Here is a 23,531-nt window from a genome sequence, read left to right on the forward strand (position 1 = left end):
ACAGAGTGAGGTGAGTCAGAAAGAGAAAGATGAGTATCGTATTCTAACACACATAGCAGAATCTAGAAAAATAGTATGGAAGAATTAATTTACAGGGCAGCAGTAGAGAAACAGACATAGAGAATAGATTTATGGACATGGGGAGAGGGGAGGAGAGCGTGAGATGTATGGAGAGAGTAACATGGAAACTTACATCACCATATGTAAAATAGATAGCCAGTGGGAATTCTTGTATGGCTCAGGACACTCAGACGGGCTCTGTATCAACCTAGAGGGGTGGGACGGGGAGGGAGATGGAAGGGGATATAGTATACCTATGGCTGACTCATGTTGAGGTTTGACAAAAAACAGCAAAATTCTGTAAAGCAATCATCCTTCAACAAAAAAATAAATTAAAAAAAAGTAAGGAAGCATAAAGATCAGCCGTTCAAACACAATTTTAGACAGTGGAATATGGAAACAATTTAAATTATTCAGGGGAAATCTTTTAATAAAAACATTTGCAGTGAGTCATAGGAAATTTCTCTATGTAACTGACAATCAATTATTTCTACAAAGATTGATATAATCTGCAGTCATGGAGATTTCAGTGTGTCAGATCTGAAATCTTGAAAAGTGAAACTTTTTCCATTAAAATTTATAGGGAGCCCAGGTAAATATTCCATGTGGATAAGCATTTATTTTCATACACTGTGTCCCCATTGTCTACATATTCCAATCCTTGATGAAATATGACCTCCAATGTCATGATCCTTTCACTTTTAGCATTCTTCATTATGGTCTTTCTTAAATCCTTTTTATTTCTCTTCTTGATATTTTATTGTTTTGAATATAGAAATAGTTATGTTTAGAAAATTTGGAAGTTATAAAGCATACAAAGAAGATAAAGATGTCAAATAGCAATGGTTTTTATGCATTCAAAATTCAGAGGAAATGAACTTGACAGTCATCCACCCACAATTGTTACTGGAAACCCTGCATCTTAAGAGATTCCCTAAATAAAAATTCACAGGAGAAGACAGTCTACAGCAAAAAAAAAAAAGTCAGGTACACTACCAGTTAGTGGCCAGGTAGAGGAGGATGGGCCTAAAAATGATTCTAGAAACAGTGAGGAAGGCAAGGTAGGCATAAAATCCGAAGACTATGATGAGCTTTGGAAGAGACAGGACACTCGCAGTGAGAAATCAAGTCAGGGGAAGACTGAAAAGTCCCCTGGATTTATCTTTGTGGTCCTTGGTGACCTTTTTGAGAGCCTAAGTGATGGGAAGGCACAGTGAGTTGCCTGCAGTCAGCATAACCACTTGGAGGAGTCTGACTGTGAAGAGAAGAAAAGCTGTGGCTCTGTGTAGCCTTGGGGCAAAGAGAAGCTTTGCTTGTCTGTTTGTTGCATGTCTGAAGTATCAAAAGGCAGTTGGAGGAGTAGAGTTAAGGTGGACTAAAGCCAGTGTCTCCTGCTCTTAGACTCTGTGATGTAATCAGTATAGAGCTAAAGCCTGGACATGAGGGTATTATTTAAAAGTTTCCCAGGTGATTCTAACATCCAACCATTGAGAATGAGCATCGAGGTCGTATTTACCTACGTGTTTAGTTTAGAGCCGTTACCCCAGTTTGCCCAGTATCCGCTCAGTCCAGTCCCAGCATTCTTGTCCTTTGGCTCATTAACCTGAGGACCAGTCATCTCACAGGATCACCTGAAACCCTTCCTGGGGAAGTCACTTTCTAGTGTTGATCTATGTCAGTCTGTCTGCTAGGTTCAGAGCCTCCTGTCCCCAAAGGGTTGTTTATCTACTTCAACTGACAGTTTTGAAACAATAATCTATTCCATAGTTTTTTAACTAAAGACAAAGCCAAAGAATTCGCTTAGTTTTTTTTGTTTGTTTGTTTGTTTTTCCTGTCTCTGGTTCTCAGGGCATATCTTTTAAGCCATGACCATATGGCATCACAAATTAGTGTTGAGGTCATTTCTTTCCATTCATTCAGTAAAAAGTTATTACTGTGTCATAATTAACATCTGAATACCATTTTAAAATTTTGACCATATTACATATATATCATCTCAGTAATCACACAATGGCATTGCAACTGATTTGCAGTAGAGGAAATGGAGGCCCAGAAAAATAATGTAGCTTACCAAGATTTCACAGCTAAACAGCTAAACAGAGGACGTGAGTGTGGATCTTCTGATGTTACATCCACCAGCCTCTCAGGAGCTCACACTTCGTATCCAATGGTGGCTGTTATTTCACACAGATTACCTTGCCTGGCAATTTATCTGAATAAGATACATATTGCATGTTTGCCAAGAAGAGAAAAGCAACAGCCATCACAGCAATAGAAGTGATGGTGCAGAACCTCCCTGATAATGGTGACTTCATCAGGGCACAGTGCATGGGGGCCCTTGTGCTGGTGGGAGAGGCAGGTGGAAAGAGGATTCCTCCAGAGACAGCACTACTCAGTACTCATGTAGACTCATATAATTCTAGAACTAGAAAGAAATTGTAGCCCAGACATCTCATTCTATAGATGTTGATAAAGTGACATCACATATTAACTAGTTAGTATCCAAGTTCAAATGCAGATGTCTAAAATACATTGTATTTTTTCCCACTTGCATCAGAATAACAATTTAGATTATCCAGATATTCATACTCAAGGACAATGGGAAGAAATGGAATCTTTCCTTAAACTGAGTGTTAAAGCTGTGCTAGAAATGTCTAGATTTGAGAGTCTAGTTTCCAGAGATGCACTCTCCAATATGGTAACCACTAGCCACATTTAGCTATTTAAATTTAAAGCAATTAAAATTGTATAAAATTTAAAATTTTGTTTCTTATTCCTGCTGGCTGCATTTCATATGCTCATTAGTTATGTGTCGCTAGTGGCAACTATATTGAATAGCACAGATTTTAGAACTTTACCCCCTTAGCAGAAAGTTCTGTTGGACAGCACTGACCTAGGGTCTGGATTATGCCATTCTAAGCCATGAGCATTACTAGGATTTCCCAGCAGCATTCCACAGACCTAAGTGCAACACCAGGAGCCAGTCAAATTTATTCATTGGATATGTTGCCCACTATCATTTAAAAATCAAAATTAGGGGCATCCTTGGTGGCTCAGTGATGGAGAGTCTGCCTGCCAATGCAAGAGACACAGGTTCAGTCCCTGGGCCAGGAGGATCCCACGGGCTTCAGAGCAGCTGAACCGGTGGGCCACAACTACTGAGCCTGTGCTCTGGGGCTTGGGAGCCACAACCACTGAGGCTCGCACGCCTAAGAGCCCTTGCTTCCCAGCAAGAGAAGCCATCACAGTGAGAAGCCCTCACATCGCAACTGGAGGGTGGCCCCCACTCACCACAACTAGAGAAAAGCCCACAGTGGGAAAACCCAGCCCAGTCAAAAAAAAAAAATCATAATTAGGAACAAAAGGATAAACTCCCCCAAAGAAAGCAGGTTGGATTGTTCATACAGTGGGGTTACTACAGGAGGAATCTCCTGCTGACTATCACAGTGCTGCTCGTCATTCAGTTCCTGCAGGAGAAAAAGGCAAAGCTGAGAGAGTTAAGGTATAATATCTAACAGTACAATAGTATTATAAAGAGAATCAGTAAGATTGTGTTAAAGCTATGTAAATTAGGCTGGAAGAGGATGAATATGAAAATTACATGAAATAAGAAGTTTTACTTGAAAAACAGAAAAAACAAAACCAAGTGGCCCTTAGAAATGTCTGTGTTTGTGTGATGTGTATGGGTGAGTATACCTGGGTAAGTTTCAAGGAAGAGCAATCTGCCCCTAAATTTGTTTAGTTCTTCTATAATTCAGATTTTGTTTTATTTCAGATCAATGGTGGAGAGAAACGACCTGCCTCTGACATGGGGAAAAAACCAAAAACCCCCAAAAAGAAGAAGAAGAAGGACCCTAATGAGCCACAGAAGCCAGTGTCTGCCTATGCGTTATTCTTCCGTGATACTCAGGCTGCCATCAAGGGCCAAAATCCAAATGCTACCTTTGGTGAAGTTTCTAAAATTGTGGCTTCCATGTGGGATGGTTTGGGTGAAGAGCAAAAACAGGTAAGAAAAGATACAAAATGGATGATTCAACATGATTTGAGAAAGTGTGTGCATCCTAAAGAAATGGCTTCTGAGGTCGTTTGGTGTGTGCTGGTGTGTGTGTGTGTGTGTAGTAGCTCCAGTCATGTCCGACTCTTTATGACCCTGCGGACTGTAGCCTGCCAGGCTCCTCTGTCCATGAAATTCTCCAGACAAGAATACTGGAGTCAGTTGCCATTCTGTCCCAGGGATCAAACCTATGTCTCTTATGCCTCCAGCACTGGCAGGAAAGTTCTTTACCACTAGCACCACGTGGGAAGCCTGGTCATTGGGTGAATTCCTCGGATACTAGAGCTAAGGCTGAGAATGTGCCCCACCAGAACCAGACTTCAGGGGACTCTGACATGGTTTTACATTCCTTTATTGCTGTTATAAATAGCATCTTAGTTCCTTTGTTTCAAAGTTTATATGGTGTAGTTACTTTTGGAAGGGCTTCTACATATCCAAGCCAGAATTACCTCATTCCTTAACGCTGCCAATGTGATCCTAAAGACAGAAAAAAAAAAAAACCCTAAAAGCATTTTGAAAACTGTCCACACCTCTCTTCAGCACTTAGTATTTACTCTTTTGTCATCAAAACTCTCTTTGCTCTTTGCTAAATGAACCTTGAATTTAAGGATCTCTACCCTTAGCCATTCCCTAAAGACTGCTGGAGTATGTTATTCAATCCCTCTTGTACCATATTGCTAGGCTGTATTAAATGGGCCCAGATACCTGATTATTTTCTCCTCTTGTGGATTGCCATGGTGTGACTGAGGACCACACTGGTGGGGAGCAGGGGCATGAGACACTTTGTATCTCAGCCACAGTGTAAGTCATCCAGAAGGTCTTAAGGAGGATGGGAATCATGGAAAAGAGTCTTATCCATCTCTTTGCGATTCTGTGGACGGTAGCCCGCCAGGCTCTTCTGTCCATGGAGTTCTCCAGGCAAGAATACTGGTGTGGTTAGCCATTTCCTTCTCCAGAGGATTCCCAACCCAGGGATCAAACCCGGGTCTCCTACATTGCAGGCAAGTTCTCAGGCTGTCTGAGCCACCAGGGAAACCCATGTGTAGACAGAACCCACTTCAACAAAGAAGCAGTATTGATCGCAGATTTCTAGATTTCCAGGACTAGATTGCCATTGTCACCATCTAGAATTTCATTATCATGAAGGAAAAATTAGACAAGCATTATCATTAAAGTGCAGTCACTGGATGTGGATGAAGTGGATGCAGCTTTAGCTACTACAGAATACTGAACTGCATTCATGATGGGTTAGTCTCATATTGGATTCTTAACAGAGACTTTTACCTCTCCTCCTCAGGTCCAGGGAAGTATGTAAGAAAGAGAACATCTCAAACCTGTGTACATCTCTAAGAACCTATATACCGTAGTATCTGTCAGCATCTACAATGTATACTGTGTTTTATATTCTAACAACAGTTTTACATGATTTATTTCATTTGTTCAGCACAGTATTCATAGATGCTGTTTTCTGAATTTCATAGGTTATGAAATGGGGCCAGATAGTTAAATTCAGTCACTTATCCATTCAACAAAGATTTATTGAGTGTTTACTGTGTGCCCCAGGCACTTTTCTAGACACTGTGGGGGCGAGCTGAGAATAGACAGAGTCCCATTCGTTGATTGATTTGTCTAGGACTACACACCATGACTAGAACTTATCATTCAACCTACAGTTCTTTTCTAACCAATTTATAAAAACAATTATAGCTGTAATGGTAAAACCAGCTGCTAACAAAACATTAGCTGAACCTACTTCTCCAGTTCTCTCCAACCCCCCTTTACTGTAAGTCAAAGCTGTCCTGTACAGTCTGAAATCTACACATTATGTCCTTTTCAAGATTGCCAGTCCCGGCAAAGGGCTTCACAGAAAAGCACAGCCCTGCCGTGTGGAGCTCTGCTACAAGAGTCGTCTCTGAGGATGGAAACCGTAGCACAGAAATGCTCTCTGTGTGTGAGATTAAAATACCCAACTCACAAATAGATTGGTTGACACTATGTTTTGTGATTCCACTGAAAACCTAATGTAGTTTTTTGAGACTTCAGAGCTGGTTTCTATCCTAACTTGGATCAGTTTGCTCTCACACTCCCAAAGCCAAAGTGTGGCTCCCCACTGACGTTGGAGACACACGGTGGAATTCTACGCCGGGTCTTATTCACGGATTGAGAAACTGAGTGCACCTCCACCAGGAACCCCAGCCCACCCCTGTCCTGCTCTACCCTGGCCTGGGCACCAGCACGTACCTCCCTCCCTGCTCAGACAGCCCCTGTGTGTAGTCGTGGATAGGGGCCAGGCTTCAGTGCTATAAACTCTTGCTTTGTGAGATAGAATTTGCCAGAGGAGACATCCAGAATGTGATTGCCTTCCCTAGTGACTGTGATGGCAACTTGTAATCAGAGGACATTAGTGATCCCTTCTGTGACCTGGCAGCGAGCTGGGGGTGCTGCTCAAAGGCTCACACGCGCTCCTTTGGTTTTATGTCAAGAAATTTCAGTTGCCAGTGCTACCACCGATCTGACTCCTCTTACCTGTTTTTCTAACCCTGGATATCTTTTCCTAATTACTTCCCACATTTACTAGAGGAGCTTAAATGGGGGAGGTCTACACAGCTCTTTCCTAGCCCACGATCAAATCCTTTACATTATCAATTCAAGGTCAGTGCCTGTACCCATGTTTCTAGTGGAAAAGAATAATGTTCTTATGATGAAAACTGGGTAGTTCCTCAAGGCAACAAATATAAAGCTTCAGAATTTCCCCACTAATTCTAATACGGTCTTTTATTTTTATTATAGCAAGAGGGGAACACTGAGATAATATTCCACATTTTTGGTCTGACCAGGTAAGGTCTTTACAGACCCAAAGAATATGAGAGTCACTATTCTCCAGTGTCGTGCTAAAAAGAGAAATGACTCCCATTCTCCCATTCTGCCTTTCAAACTCAGCTCTGAGCCTTTCTAATGGAAGTAGGATCACAATTATGACATAATACTTAAGGCTTTTTAATTGTATATTGTGATAACAAAACACTTTCCTCTTTCTCTTTTGTTTCCAATTTAATATGTAACTTGTAATGAGTCTGTCTTTGGGTTCTCTCTTAACAGAAATAGTTGGGGGGTTGAAGAATGTGTTTTATAAATAAAAAATGAGATTATATAATAGCTGACCCTATTTGGGGGCTTCCCAGGTGGCCCTAATTGTAGAGAAACCACCTGCCAATGCAGGAGACCTAAGAGATGTGATGTCGATCCCTGGGTTGGGAAGCTCCCCCGGAGGAAATAATGGGAACCCACTTCAGTATTCTTGCCTAGAGAGCCCTGTGGACAGAGGAGCCTGGCTGACCATAGTCCATGGGGTCACAAAGAGTTGGACACAACTGAAGCAACTTAGCATAGCACAGACCCTATTTAACTCACTGAGTATTATAAAGCAATTTCCATAATCAAAGTGCAGTTGTTTAAGAAAATTATTCTAAGATTACTTAGGGAGATATATTAATAGAAATAACTTTTTCTCTTATGGAGAAGTTAGTATTTTAACACTCAAGCACCATTACCAAAACAAGGTACTGGGATCAGTTTGAGTCACTTGAGATAGTTTGTCCCCATGCCTTATGTTCCTTTGACTTGACAGGGGTTCAGCATAGTTTATCCTTTCCTCTTAAAAGATGATCTTGCTTAATAAAGATAGAGTATGTCAAAAAGGGTGGTTTTTGACATATACAGGTGCAAGTCTGTCCCAGGGACAAGCAGGGAGAGGGTTCAGTGAGTGAGAGCAGATGCCTCGCTTATGGAAGGGACATACTGCATCAGCTGGGCCTGCCGTGCGCCACGTGGCAGCCCCTCTCTTACAGTTTGCCGGGAATTGCCCGCAAAGCGCACATGCCCACCTAGAATGCACGTTTTGGGCATCAAGAGAATTTCAGCAAAATATCCAAAAGTGTTATTATGGTGTTTTACCACCTGTTCTTCCCCTTTATGTTGACTCATGGTGCCAACATAATATCTCTGTTTCAAACTTAATTTAATTGTATTTTACTCTCATTTAATATTCAAATTGGAGAGCACACATACTGCTATGTATTTTTAAAGGAATGTTACTGGAGCCAGTTAGAGGCAGACCATTAAACTTCAAAATTTAGGACAAATGTGCATGTTGCAGAACAGCCCCCACGTGATGCTGCTGGCTTTGTGTAGGCAGCTGGTTCAAGGAGAAGGCTAGGATTTCATGCACCACCATTGTTCAGAAATCCCGTTGTCATAATAGCCCACAATTATGAATAGCTCCAAATATAAACACAAACTGGGGAAAATGGGCAAAATTATTGATGACTTATTAGGGGCTCAGAAAATTACAATATTTAAGGAAAAACAGCTATTAGTGAGATTACAATTGAATGTTTTCTTGCCAGCCAGAGGGAACAGGACTAATGGGGCTGCTGTGTCTGTGTGTGTCACATGCTTCCTCTTTGTGGAGTCTAGGCGGGGCTAAGAAGCCACTGCAGATGGGCAGGTCTTTATTTTCAGAAGCCCTGGAAAGGGAGGAACTATATGTACTTTGATTTCTGTAAAGAATCTCTCAAAGAAGAGAAATCAAAAGGAAGCTAAAAGAAGTGATAAAAATCCTCCAGAAACACAAAACCTCCCTTATGAGTTGTTCCTACCAAAGCCACTAAACAAACTTGACATATCAGTGTCTCCATTTGAATACTTTCGAAGATGGGGCTGAATCTGGAAGGGGAACGGGATTGTGTTTGGGATTCCAACAGAAGGTTTTAAATGCTAACAGATCCTACGACAGTGGAGAACCTGGTTCAGAGACATAGTAAGTCGTTTCCAAAAGGCACCAGCTAGAGAAAAGGAAATAAAACATAAGTGTGACGGTGATGTTGGTCTTCGCTACTTATCTTTCATTGACTGGAACCTACAGAGAAAGAAAAATAATAATGTAACAAGATCATTCCCTTTATATGAGACTCCTTGGAGTTTGAGCAACCCTCAGCATCTTTGTTTATGAAGGTCCAGCTGAATTTCCTATATTTCCCTATTATTCTGAATTCTGTGATTCTGGTCATCAAAGTCAAACCCCACTAAATTAAAGAGTCCGTCCAGCTTTGAAGCAGAAGGGATCGGTCCAACGAGCTATAAAGCATTCTTGGTTCCTTTTTAGCCGCGGAAAGTCAGCTCCTAAGTGGGAAAGGAAAGTCACCTTAAATCAGAACCAGATGTAAATTACTAAATGAACCTTAAGTTCCTAATTGGAGACACAGTTGGGCTGTAATACATTTAGCAAATTACAAACAAAATGTTCTTGTTTACATTACATTAAATGGCTTTAAAGCTTCAGCCAAAGAGCTAAATAAACACGCTGTTAGGCTAAAAATGGAATGGAAGGCCTGTTCAGGGTTTGGTGTATTCAGGAGAAACCACAGCCCATGGTGCCCAGAGAGCATATTTTTGTAAATGCTGCCCTGTCGTGGGAGAAGAGAGCAGGTTTACCTTGAGATCCAGAGCCTAATGAGCAGATATCACTTGCAGGGCAACTGTTTGAATATTGTAACATATGCCTTCTTTCAGGATGCATAATTCATATCCAAGGATATTAGCCATAGCAGTTCAGCTCAATAGCAGCACCTCATTATTTCATCCCTCAGTATTTATTCCTATGTTTGACGCCTCATGAAATTACTGTTAATGTGTTTATATAAGGGCAGGTCTGACACAAGTGGGAAGAATGTAATTTCCTGCTCATTCTTTCCTGCTGCTGTGTCCTCTTCCCCTGGTAGAAGTGGCAAGTGTAAATAGTTAATTTGCTTCAATTATGAGCCTGTCCTGCTAAATTAGAAGCAGCAGGGATATGAAGAGCCAGAATTATACTTACGAGGCAGCTGACAAATCCTCTGAGCCCGCGGAATCAAATCATTTACTCCTCATTGGTGCTCAAATACCCACTACAGAAGTGCTGCCGGGGCCTTCCCCCACACCCGCCCTGTATCTTATGATAAAATTTGGATTTTATGTCAACAATACTTAAGGTTAACTAAAATCCTGTTTTACCATAGCATTCACACATGTGTTTATCTTGGCCAGTTCCTTATAAACATTATGCATTTTCTCCAATTTTTTGAATGCTAGGTGTAAAAGATATATAAAACAATTGTTCATTTAAAAACTGTAGAAGGTGAGGCAAGTTTATATTAATATTCATAAAAACTTGAAACAGCAGTTGGAAATATTATATCCAATGGTGAACATATTTTATTTCTAAATCACAGGTATATATACCTATAATTAATTGGTACACAAATGAGGTTGTGGCACACCTTCCTGGGTATAAATACACAGAGCACACATGGAAATACTCCATGCTGATATACAGAGAGCAGACATTTCACTTGAATGGTTCCATGATGTCAGAAGGGAGAGAATTTGAACATAATACTCACTCAAGTCCATTGGGCTTTGTGTATTATTAGTAAACATGTTTCAGGAGGGCAGGTTACCTCTTTGTATACCAAATCCTCTGTCCCCACTGATGCCCACCCTAATTTAAAAGATGCAGTTTGGTGTTCTGCCGTGAGTACCACACCCATGCTGACTCACAGAGGAGAAACCTGAGACCAGGGATTATACACTCTATCACAGGCATTTCCCGAGCACCTGCTATGTGCTGAACTGCCCTGCTAAAAGGGCTGCCCTGTGGCTGGGGGTCTGAATGAGGTATGCAAGGGAGATCGCATGCAACCAGGAGGGGTTGTTGCGTAAACAGAGATAAATCTCAGATACCAGACCAGTTTGATTAGATATATGTATATATTTGCCTGACACAAAAAAACGCACACAATAGAAGCATATTTTAGTACTTTTTTTGGTTTTGTAGCTTCTGTTCCTCACACCATGCAGGCCCATAACAGATACTCACTATATTGTTAAATATAATTGAACGACATTACACTCTCTCATCCTCATTTAACAAACTGACAGATGTATTTTGCAGCCATATTTTCAGATGAAGAGCTTGCTTCTGATCTCTACTATTCCAGAAACAGGTTACCCCATTATTGTGTAGACCATGTGTTTGCATTTGATGGATCCCAAAAAGAATCGATAGCAAAATTTTTGTCATGTTGTATAATGTTTTCAGTTCTCTGAATACCACTTTATAAAGTTCTCTGAGTTCTGGAATGCTTAAGAAAACGCTGAGCAAGTTACACAAATGGAAATTTAACTGCATTTAAGGACTAAGTTCTGTGTAAACACAGATGCACTTGCTCTAACTGTCCTAAATAATAATAGCATTCAAAGATGCTGCAAACGTTAATTTCTCAAGTACTGTATATTACAGGGAAATGAGATTAAATTATTATTTCTTACATAACCATGTTTCTAAGCATTTTCTATAAATATGAAATTATACTGGGGAAAAACTGCATTTGAAGTTAACCAAAAAGAAAAGTGCCTTTAGTTTTGTAGTGTTTGAATAAAATCCAGAATTAGAAGAACTGTGTTTTTTCTTATTATTACTGCAAAGAGTTGAAATAAACTACAACTAGAGATTAACTAAGGACCAGAGCCAAAAAGAAGGAAGGAAGAAGGAATTAAATGGTATTTATAAGATTTTACTTTTCTATATAAGTTAGATGGATTGTTTGGGGAAAGAGCAGAAAGTGAAAAAAGCAAAATGACAGGTTGTATTAGAATGTTTTCTGTTTGAGTGCATCCATAGTCACTGATACTGAACTGCTGATTTTAATTAGAGATTATTCGCTTATAAAAATGTGTATACATACTGGAATATAGTGCAACTTAAAAAATGATTCATAGAATCACTAGGTTACATGAACAGAATTTGGATTCTCTAGAACTGCCATTTGAGATCTGTTTTAGTTTAGCCATTATATATGTTTTAACTTAACCACTGAGATGCAATCCTTAGATAGGGTATGGTAGCTTTCTTAGAATAACAAACCACAGCAACTAACTAAGTTAGGACAGGATGAATTCAAAAGTGTTTGGATGAGCTGGGGAAAATGATAAATGATGTATTATGATTTTTAAATCCTCATCTGGCCAACTTTGCACTTTATTTCAAACAGCTGTAGACCATTTGGAAGCCATTTTGTAGTTCAGCTGAGTACTAATATTTACTGTGTGAATCACATTTCTTTAAAATATTTGTCTTTCCCTGAGAGAGAGGGAGAGACCATTTCTTTCCCAAACTTAACTTTGATGTAAATCAGACCCATCCCCTAGGTTAGAAGGTTTGATCATTGCAGTGGACTGCTCATTGCAAATGCAGTCAGCGTCATCTTTGGTTTCTGCAAGTGAAAGACTTTTCTCCATCCATAAATAGAGCTTTGAAACGTTTTTGTGGAACTTTCTACTGATGATTTTTAATTACCTGTTCTAAAGGAAGAATTTCAGTATGTGGAATTCTTACATGTTTTTTATCATTCTCATATATTTGAGGTCCTTCTTCAGACATCTGCATCAAATACAGGATTCAGAAAGCATCCTTGTGCAATTTTAGAAGGTAGCATCACAAGGACATACAGGGTGAATAATATTTGAGCCATTAGCTAGTTCTCAAAGGTGGAGGTTCTAAATTACTGTAGGGGAGGCCACCTCAGATTTTAATTCTGATCCAGGGCACCCCCCTTTAGACACAATTACAGAAACATACATCCTGAAATCACCACCCTTTAAATCCTCCCTCTGAAGATCTGCAGCTATTCAGGGAAGAGCAGACCCATCAAGCCGTGTAATGTGACGTGATGAGTTTCCTCTTTCCTAAAGTAGTATTTAGGCACGTGTAGGATGATCCCACATAGCCGGTCATCAATAGCCGATAGGGAGCCATCTGGAGGAAACCGGGTGCTCTGAATGCTAGTCAGGAATCCCATAACGACATCAATCTCCCCTGAAACCAGGGGGCATACATCCAGCCTGAAACACATGGAGTTGCCACCTTTCTCCCATGGTTGTTAATACACAAATTTCAGGAAAGTTAACACCTTGTGGGATGTTAACCACTGGGAGCCCCACTGTAGTAACGCTGCTGTTTTTTCTATAGAAACCAAGGGCAAGAAGGATGATAGATGTTACAGTCAGGCCATCTGAACACCGTCTTACCTGTGCTACGTAGAAAATGAGGCTTCAGGCAATGCTGTGGACCCACATGTGTAATATTTGCCTTTGGAAGCTAAATGAACCCCAGTTAGCTGCCCAAGGAGGTCACCTAGAGTAACATATGAATAAAGAACGTGATAGAAATGCTTCAAGTTTACAAAAGTGTACTACCATCGAAGATATTTTTGTTAAATATTTGCTTCAAAGTCCTGAATAGGATTTCTGTCTGTGTGGGAGAAAAACCCTCTTGAAACAGTTTTAAGGTATGAAAAGTAAATGTAAACATTGTCAGTTTAAGGTCATTCATAACAAAAAGTATGTCTTGGGGAAGAGATTGGAGGGAGAACTACAAACAGAAATCTGTCTTTGAAGAAAGAAATAAATCAATCAAAAAGCAAGAGAGCTCCATGTTTCTCATTCTGACTGAACCAAAGCATATGATATACATGAATCATACTGTTCAAAGACATTTGCTGGAATTTAGTGTGTGTTTGTTTTCATATATGGGTGTCTAAAAAAGAATCTGAATTTGACTTCCAATAAAATTAGCTCAGTAAATTAAGAATTTTCCTGTAATTGAATTAATTTTCCTGTAATTGATTAATTGACTTCTTACTAAAAAATTTCTTTTAAATTTCTTTAGTTCCATGTATTATAAAGATGACACAATGATTGTGTGATACTATTGTGTGAATTCATAATTGCCTTATTATAGTTGCCTTTATTATAATATACCAAAATGCCAAATATGAAAGACTAGGCTGAAGCGCTCCCTAAGGGAAAACAATGAGCACATTCATTTCATAGGGTCCTTTATAATTCTGTTGACAAGGTTACTCATTTGTTTACTTTAAGTAAAATGTTCTGCTTTAATTAAAATATTTATGAGTAGGTAATATTTCTCACACCTTAAATTTCACAGTCGGGGACCGGCCTCAGCAAACCACCTTCCACATCAGAAACCATAAATTGACTTCTGCTGCCAACTTTGGTAGATATTTGGTCTTTACACATAATTTATATTTAATACTTTGACTAATTCTAAAGCCACTTTTCACGCTGGCCTGTGTCTGGTTTTGAGCTCAGCATTACAAAGTAGTAGCCAAGCCTCATTCCTTGCTGTAAAATTCAAGATGTGAGAAATTTAAAATAGTCGTATCGATGAAAATGCATCCAATGGTGAAAATATTTTGTTCTTTTGGGCTGGTTTCTAAAGATTGACAAAAACAGGCTCAAAGCCTTGAAAGAATTACCTTAATGGTAGCAGACAAGGTGTGTTCACTTTGCTTCTCTTTCATTTTCGACTCTAATAACTTTTTTTATGTTAGCTTAGCGATGTGACCTTTAGCCTACCAGCAAGTTGTTTTTCAGTACTTTTGCTCAATTTAGGATGATTTTACTTGTATTTGCAAGATGATTTCCTCTGAAAAATGAAAGCTGCTGTAAATTGAAACTCAATTCAGAACACTTTTACCTTTTCACATTGAGGCATCCACACATCCATACCATCCACTGTGTTTTTTTGTGTTTTCTGGAAAGGGCATGACCAGAGCAGGCTGCGCGTCACGGCACACGTGCAGTCCGCGGCCACTCAGGCTCCCCAGCCCACTCCCAAATGGGACTTCAACTGCCATCACTGATTGCTGAGTCTTTGTTTTTTTTTTTTTTAATTTTATTTTATTTTTAAACTTTACAATATTGTATTGGTTTTGCCAAATATCGAAATGAATCCACCACAGGTATACATGTGTTCCCCATCCTGAACCCTCCTCCCTCCTCCCTCCCCATACCCTCCCTCTGGGTCATCCCAGTGCACCAGCCCCAAGCATCCAGTATCGTGCATCGAACCTGGACTGGTGTGAGTCTTTGAAAATAGAACTTCAAGGCACAAAACTTTAAAATAGTGATGAACCTGCAAATTCCATAACCGTTTGTGTGATTAGCATGTTGAACTTTATTGATCATCTTTGAATTCTGTCCTTGGTTTTGTATTTAGCAAGGAGATACACGTCAGGATTTGAGTGCACTGTAGCATTACCTGCCCCTTATATAAGTACGAATGGCTTCTTTACTCACATGTGATTCCCTGAGAACTTGCAGCCATAGTATCTTTCACAGATTCTTTACCAGATGAGCTACGAGGGAAGTTCTATATATGTCAGGATTTGAGTGCACTATAACATTATCTGCCCCTTATATAAGTATGAATGGCTTCTTTACTCACATGTGGTTCCCTGGGAACCTCCATCCATAGTATCTTTCCAAACCAACTGCCTCCACTCTCAGACTAACCCAGATATATCTCTTCATATGCTTTATGCAAAATGGGAAAATTTACTATTGTTAATCTTTTTATTATCTAATCTCTTGCTATACTTCTTAAAAACTTGTTTCAGTAAGAAAACACTATCTATGGGGAGATACGTATTATTGTATCATGTCTGTGTGTGTGTGTGTGTGTGTGAACACACATAATTGTCATTCTGCATTGCACTTCTCTGGAAACAAAAGCAGATGCGCTTTCTAATTTAAGACTCTCTGTTGTTGCAGGTCTATAAAAAGAAAACAGAGGCTGCGAAGAAGGAGTACCTGAAGCAACTAGCAGCATACAGAGCCAGCCTGGTGTCCAAGGTAACATGCAACCGTGTGGTCTTGGGATGGGTTATGGCCATCTCGTCTCAGACCATGATGGTCATTAGAAAGCACAAAAGATTACTTCAGCATTTCTGCACAGTCTCCTTTGCTGAAAAAGTAAATCCTAAGCAAAGCTGTATGTTATAGAAATATTTGTTCGTACCTAGAGGACCAGAACAACATCCCTTGGGCCTTTGGTGTAATGTTGCCTGCCTGTGGATTACTTGTTTTGTGGGTTAGTTGCAACACGTTCTTAATCCTGAGCCAACTCTGTTTCACCACATTCCACTCTTTAAATTTCTTCCCTCCCAGCACCCCGACCCCATCCCATTGGTCTTTGCTGAGGAGATGGCAACTGTCTTTAATTGTAGCCTCATTACAACATCATTAGGATGTATGCCTGCCAAAATAAGCAAGCAGATGCGGGGAAGATGCATCATTTCATTTGAAAATGAAAGCACCCCTTAAAAATATTTTATGCTTTGGAATATCTCAAATATGAGGCCTTGCTGTAATAAAAACTCAGGAGTTAACTCTGTTTGGTATTGGGTTATTAAATCTATATTTCCCTGTATAGATTTCTCGAGGAGTAGTCTCAGAGGCTACTGAGGCTGAGGCTGTGAAGACTGGACACTGTGTCATCCTGAGTCCAGATGTGGCTGGTATTTGGCTCAGCATTGGGTGAGGCTCTGGACTTTAGTCCATTCACCCACGAAAAATGCTTTCTTTTATCCACAAATACCCACTCCCCTTCCAACAACTCTAAAGTAATTATGTAAGTTAGTTTTCCTTGGGGAATATGCATACTGAATATATGATGTGCAGAAGAAAAAGGACCACAAAATACAAATGCATAAGAAATTTCATCTCCGTTGGTCTCACACAACCTGTTCCACTTCTAAAGTATGACACTGTGGGAAAACTGAATATTTATTATTTAACCTTAAAATTCCTACCTTATTTGTATTACCTCACAATGGATCTTACACTTTCTAATTTTTCTAAATCCTTTCAAAGCTATTTGTATTTTCTGCTGATACCATTACAAATTTCTATATAATTAAATAATTCATAGCATGTATGTAAAGTTAGAGCAGAAAAACAAGGTGCAAAATACTATTTGTTGTTGTTCAGTTACTCAGTTGTGTCTGGCTCTTTATGACCCCCTTGAACTGTAGCACACCAGGCCTCCTGTCCTTCATTATCTCCCAAAGTTTGCTCAAACTCATGCCCATTGAGTCACTGATGCTATCTAATCATCCATTGTCCCCTTCTCCTCTTGCCCTCAGTCTTCCCCATCATTAGGGTCTTTTCCAGCGAGTCAGCTCTTTGCATCAGGTGGCCAAAGTATTGGAGCTTCAGCTTCAACATCAGTCCTTCTAATGAATATTTAGGATTTGATTGGCCCAATACTACTAGGTTGGTATAAAAGTAATTGCAGTTTTGGACCATGAATTTTAAATTATTATAACTAGGCTCAAACACATCTGTGTTAATCAAAATATTAACCATTACCATCAACACATTTTTGCCAAAGAGAAATAAGTTTGTTTATTCCTGTAGCATAAAAGTGCGTGTTTCGGGATTCAAAAGACTCTCGGAATGCATTTTCCGCCTCCTGCTGGTTGTGGAAGTTGTTTTCCTGACAAAAAGTTGTTGAGATGCCCGAAGAAATGGTAGTCATGAGAACTCAGGGGAATAAGGCGGATGAGGCAAAACGTCATAGCCCAATTCGTTCACTGTTGAAGCATTGGTTGTGGGATGCGCAGTCGGGCATTGTCGTAGAGAAGAATTGGGTCCATTCTGTTAACCTGCTGCAGATGTTGCCATTTTCAGTGCATCTCATTGATTTGCTGAGCACACTTATCAGATGTAATGATTGTGCCAGGATTCAGAAAGTTGTAGCAGATGAGACTGGCAACAGACCACCAAACAGTGACCATAACCTTCTTTGGGTGAAAGTTTGACTTTGGGAAGTGCTTTGGAGCATCTTCTCTGTCCAGCACTGAGTTGGTCATCACCAGCCGTCATATAAAATCCACTTTTTATTGCACATCACAATCCAATGAAAAAACTGTTCATTGTTTTTGCATAGAATACGAGAAGATTTCACTTTAAAATGATTTTTTTGCCTTGTGGTCAGCTCATGAAGCACCCACTTATTGAGCTTTTTTACCTGTCCAGTTTGTTTCAAATGCCAAATGACGATACCATGGTTGACATTGAGTTCTTTGGCATCTTCTTGTGTAGTTGTAACAGGATCAGCTTCGATGATCCTCTCAACTGCTTGTTGTCAACTTCTAGTGGCAGGCCACTGTGGTGTTCATCTTCAAGACCCTCCCCTCCTTTGCAAAACTTCTTGAACCACCACTGCACTGTATGTTAATTAGCAGTTCCTGGGTAAATTCGTTGTTGATGTTGCTAGTTGTCTCCACTGTTTTACGATCCATTTTGAACTCGAATTTAAAAAAACACTCAAATTTGCTTTTTGTCTAACATCATTTCTATAATCTAGAATAAATATAAAATAAACAGAAATTAATAACTCATTAGCAAAAAAACATAAAGTGAGAAATGTGCATTAAAATAATGTATAACATAACCACATTTACTTAAGAATGTATTCCAATATCAAATGGCAAACTTGAAAACCTCAGGTACTTTTGCACCAGCCTAATAAATCCATCCAAAAATTGGGTTATATAGTCACTTGGTATCATGCAGATTAATATACCCAAGATGTAAGTTCAGTTCAGTCACTCATTTGTGTCCGACTCTGCGACCCCATGAACCACAGCATGCCAGGCCTCCCTGTCCATCACCAACTCCCAGAGTTTACCCAAACTCATGTCCATTGAGTCGGTGATGCCATCCAACCATCTCATCCTCTGTCGTCCCCTTCTCCTCCTACCCTCAATCTTTCTCAGCATCAGGGTCTTTTCAAATGAGTCAGCTCTTCGCATTAGGTGGCCAAAGTATTGGAGTTTCAGCTTCAACATCAGTCCTTCCAATGAACACCCAGGACTGATCTCCTTTAGGATAGACTGGTTGGATCTCCCTGCTGTCCAAGGGACTCTCAGGAGTCATCTCCAACACCACAGTTCAAAAGCATCAATTCTTCGGCGCTTAGCTTTCTTTATAGTCCAGCTCTCACATCCATACTTGACTCCTGGAAAAACCATAGCTTTGACTAGAACTTTGTTGACAAAGTAATGTCTCTGCTTTTGAATATGCTATCTAGGTTGGTCATAACTTTCCTTCCAAGGAGCAAGCATCTTTTAATTTCATGGCAGCAATCACCATCTGCAGTGATTTTGGAGCCCAGAAAAATAAATACAGCCACTGTTTCCCCATTTATTTCCCATGAAGTGATGGGACTGGATGCCATGATCTTAGTTTTCTGAATGTTGAGCTTTAAGCCAACTTTTTCACTCTCCTCTTTGACTTTCATCAAGAGATTCTTTGGTTCTTTTTCGCTTTCTGCCATGAGGGTGGTGTCATCTGCATATCTGAGGTTATTGATATTTCTCCCAGCAATCTTGATTCCGGCTTGTGCTTCTTCCAGCCAGCGTTTCTCATGATGTACTCTGCATATAAGTTAAATAAGCAGGGTGACAATATACAGCCTTGACGTACTCCTTTTCCTATTTGGAACCAGTCCGTTGTTCCATGTCCAGTTCTAACTATTTCTTCCTGACCTGCATTACAGGTTTCTCAAGAGGCAGGTCAGGTGGTCTGGTATTCCCATCTCTTTCAGAATTTTCCACAGTTTATTGAGATCCACATAGTCAAAGGCTTTGGCATAGTCAATAAAGCAGAAATAGATGTTTTTCTGGAACTCTCTTGCTTTTTTGATGATCCAGCGGATGTTGGCAGTTTGATCTCTGGTTTCTCTGCCTTTTATAAAACCAGCTTGAACATCTGGAAGTTCATAGTTCACGTATTGCTGAAGCCTGGCTTGGAGAATTTTGAGCATTACTTTACTAGCGTGTGAGATGAGTGCAATTGTGCAGTAGTTTGAGCATTCTTTGGCATTGCCTTTCTTACGTAAGGGGGCATGTGAATTCTTCTTGTTTCATCCAAGGTAAGTTTCTTCTTGAGCATTTTAAAGAGAAGTTTTAGTCAGGACATTTTACATACAAGAAAATCAATACATAAAGTCTTGGTCCCAATACAAAACACTCTAGTTAATATTATGCAGATTGCCAGAATGCTATAGTACTGACTAAGCCTTTACTTTCAAAATAAGAGTTCTCAGATTTGCTCTTAGCTGCAACTTTTCTTACTATTCATTCTCGGAGTTGCAACCCTCAGTACGTGGCAATTTGAATAAATGCTGTGAATTGCCATTTCCACATTTAAAAAACCAAGCACTTTCTTTACAGCTTACTCTGACGTTTTTCTTCTCTTTGGCAGCAGGAATTTTGCTGGAGCTGGTGAATGTCTATTTATGTACAACTATCTATTGTATCAATATGTATATAAATCGAAGAAAAGTTATAAACACCTTCTCTAGGTTAGAAAAATGGCCGTCTGGTGTTGGATATGAATGGGCTATTTGCAGTATAACCTTGCATGCACTCACAGAAAATTTACCGGCCTATCCACTGATTGCATGCAGAAGCTTATGTAAAAACCTATTGCTTTTCCATTTAAAATTATCACAAGGAAAATAACAGCCATTCATATTTACATATATATTTTCCTGTTTTTTTAATAAGTTATAAATTTTTTCTCTATTTTGAAAGAGCTAAGATCCACATGAGCAGTCATAAAATGCTACATGATAATAACAGTCACAATTCCAAGTAACTACAGTGTGCCAGCCAAGCTCTGTCTTTCCCATTCACTCATTCATGCGATCATTTGGTAAATTTCCTTGAGCACATAGTCTGTGCCCAGCATTGGGCCAGGCTTAGACGACACCTGGACACAGGAAAATGGGCAGGTGCATCCCGCGTACTTAGCTTTCTTTTGTTCAGGGAGATCACTAGTGAAAATACAAGTTCATAAATGACTGAGATCTTTGTGAATCAAAGCCTACTGGGAAATAAAGGAAGGCATCTACCAGAATGGTCTACTGAGCCCTCTGCAGATGTGACACTGGAGCTGAGACAAGGGACGACAGGAGCTCACAAGACACAGAGGGCCCAGGACAGCTGGTCAGGCAGTGCAGCACAGGCAGGCTCTAGGGTCAAAAATACCTCCTCAGACTAAGGAAGTCGGTGAGGCTGGAGCTGAGTAAACAGGGGAGGGTGGTTTGAGATGAAGCTTGGCTGGGAAGATGGTTAGTGGCCAAGTCACACAGGCCCTGCAGGTCAGTGAAAGGAGCTGGGTTTCATACTCTGTACAAAGGGACCCCACTGAGTGGGTTCCAGTAGGGGATGGCTTGATTGGATTTATATTTTAAAAGATAACGTGGCATCCCTTCTATGTGGAATCTAAAAAGAAATGAGCTTACAAAACAGAAAGAGACTCATAGACTTAGAGAATGAATTTATAGTTGCCAGGGGAAAGATAGAGGGAAGGGATAGTTAGAGAGTTTGGGATCAATATGTATACAATGCTACATTTAAAATGTATAGCCAGCAAGGGCCTACTGCACAGGGAATTCTACTCAATGTCATGTGGCAGCCTGGATGGGAGGGAAGTTTGGGGGAGAGTGGATACATGTATATGTGTGGCTGAATCCCTTTGCTGTCCACCTGAAACAATCACATCATTGTTACCCAGCTATATACCCTAATACAAAATAAAAAGTTAAAGGAAAAAAAAAAAGATAACTTTATGTGAATGACTTCCCTCACCTCCCATATCTTATTCCTCAAAGTAGGCCTGATTATTAACATTTCACAAAAGAGGAAAAGTATCACATAGGTAGCAATTGCCCGAGCCCAGCACTTGACCTGCCTCCATCAGTCCTCATGCTGGGCCATTCTGTTCCCAGGTCCTAACTGTGCACCTCACCTGCTTCCCTGAAACATGCCCTGCCCAACAAGTCAGGTGTAACACCTACATTCTCTCTTCTCAGCTCATGTAAAGCACAGTCTATGTACAATATTGTGTTAGCTTCAGGTATATAGCAAAGTGATTCAATTATGTATATTTCTCAGATTATTTTCTATTATAGGTTATTATTGTTCAATCACTCAATTGTGTCTGACTCTCTGAGACCCCCCATGGACTGTAGCCTACCAGAATCCTCTGTCCATGTGATTCTCCAGGCAAAAAGCCTGGAGTGGGTTGCCATTTCCTTCTCCAGGAGATCTGCCCAACCCAGGGATTGAACCCACGTCTCCTGCATTGGCAGGCAGATTCTTTACCACTGAGCCACCAGGGAAACCCATTATAGGTTATTGCAAGACATTAAATATAGTTCCACTTTATATAGTAAATCCCTGCTGCTTATCTATTTAATGTATAGTAGTTTGTATCTATCATTCTCAGACTTGTAATTTATACCCTTAACCCCCACTCCCTTTCCCCTTTCCCCAAAGTTTGTTTGCTATGTTTGTGAGTCTATTTGTTTTGTATATAGAACCATTTCATTTTTTTTAGATTCCACTTATAAGTGATATCATACAATATTTGTATTTTTCTGGCATATTTCACTTAGTATGATACTCTCTAGGTCCATCCATGTTACTGCAAATGGCAATCTTTCATTCTTTTTGTAGCTGAGTACTATTCCATTTATATATATATATATGTGTGTGTGTGTGTGTGTGTGATATATATATGTAATGGAATACAAATCTTCTTAAACCACTCATCTGTTAATGGGCTTTTGGATTGTTTCCATGTCTTGGCTTTTGCAAATAATGCTGCTGTGAACACTGGGGTATGTGTATCTTTTTTCATTAGAGTTTTCATCTTTCCCAAATATATGCCCAGGAGTGGGATTGCTAGATCGTATGCTGGTTCTATTTTTAGTTTTTAAGGAACTTTCACATTGTTTCCCATAGTGACTGCACCAATTTACATTCCCACCAACAGGTCAGGAGGATTCCCTTTTCTCCACACCCTCTCCAGAATTTATTATCTGTAGACTTTTTGATGATGGCCATTCTGACTTATGTGAGATGATACTTCATTGTGGTTTTAATTTGCATCTCTATAATAATTAGCCATGTTGAACATCTTTTCATGTGCCTGTTGGCCATCTGTATGTCTTCTTTGTTTGTTTTTTATTTTAATTTATTTATTTTAGTTGGAGGCTAATCACTTTACAATATTATAGTAGTTTTTGCCATACATTGATATGAATCAGCCGTGGGTTTACATGTGTTCCCTATCCTGAACCCACCTCCCACCTCCCTCCCCATCCCATCCCTCAGGGTCATCCCAGTGCACCAGCCCTGAGCACCCTGTCTCATGCATCGAACCTAGATGATCTGTTTCATATATGATAATATACATGTTTCAATGCTATTCTCTCAGATCATCCCTCCCTTGACTTCTCCCACAGAGTCCAAAAGACTGTTCTATACATCTGTGTCTCTTTTGCTATCTCGCATACAGGGTTAACATTACCATCTTTCTAAATTCCATATATATGTGTTAGTATACTGTATTGGTGTTTTTCTTTCTGGCTTACTTCACTCTATATAATAGGCTCCAGTTTCATCCACTTCATTAGAACTGATTCAAATGTATTCTT

The 23,531-nt window shown here is 39.8% G+C and overlaps 1 protein-coding gene across 5 annotated transcripts in view; it reads left to right on the plus strand.

Moving 5' to 3' along the window:
* The window catches only part of TOX (thymocyte selection associated high mobility group box), a 311,030-nt gene that overhangs the window by 263,776 nt on the left and 23,723 nt on the right, over nt 1–23,531 (plus strand). For all 5 annotated transcript variants that reach the window (XM_086336890.1, XM_086336891.1, XM_086336894.1 and 2 more), the window contains exons 5-6: nt 3,836–4,066; nt 15,788–15,868. In XM_086336890.1, coding sequence (XP_086193016.1) covers nt 3,836–4,066; nt 15,788–15,868 — 312 coding nt within the window. The remainder of the gene's footprint in view (nt 1–3,835; nt 4,067–15,787; nt 15,869–23,531) is intronic.

Source organism: Bos grunniens, chromosome 14 (genome assembly GCF_055505025.1).
Source record: "Bos grunniens cultivar Pamir isolate PY7600 chromosome 14, Bosgru_T2T1.0, whole genome shotgun sequence".
NCBI classification, from domain to species: domain Eukaryota; kingdom Metazoa; phylum Chordata; class Mammalia; order Artiodactyla; family Bovidae; genus Bos; species Bos grunniens.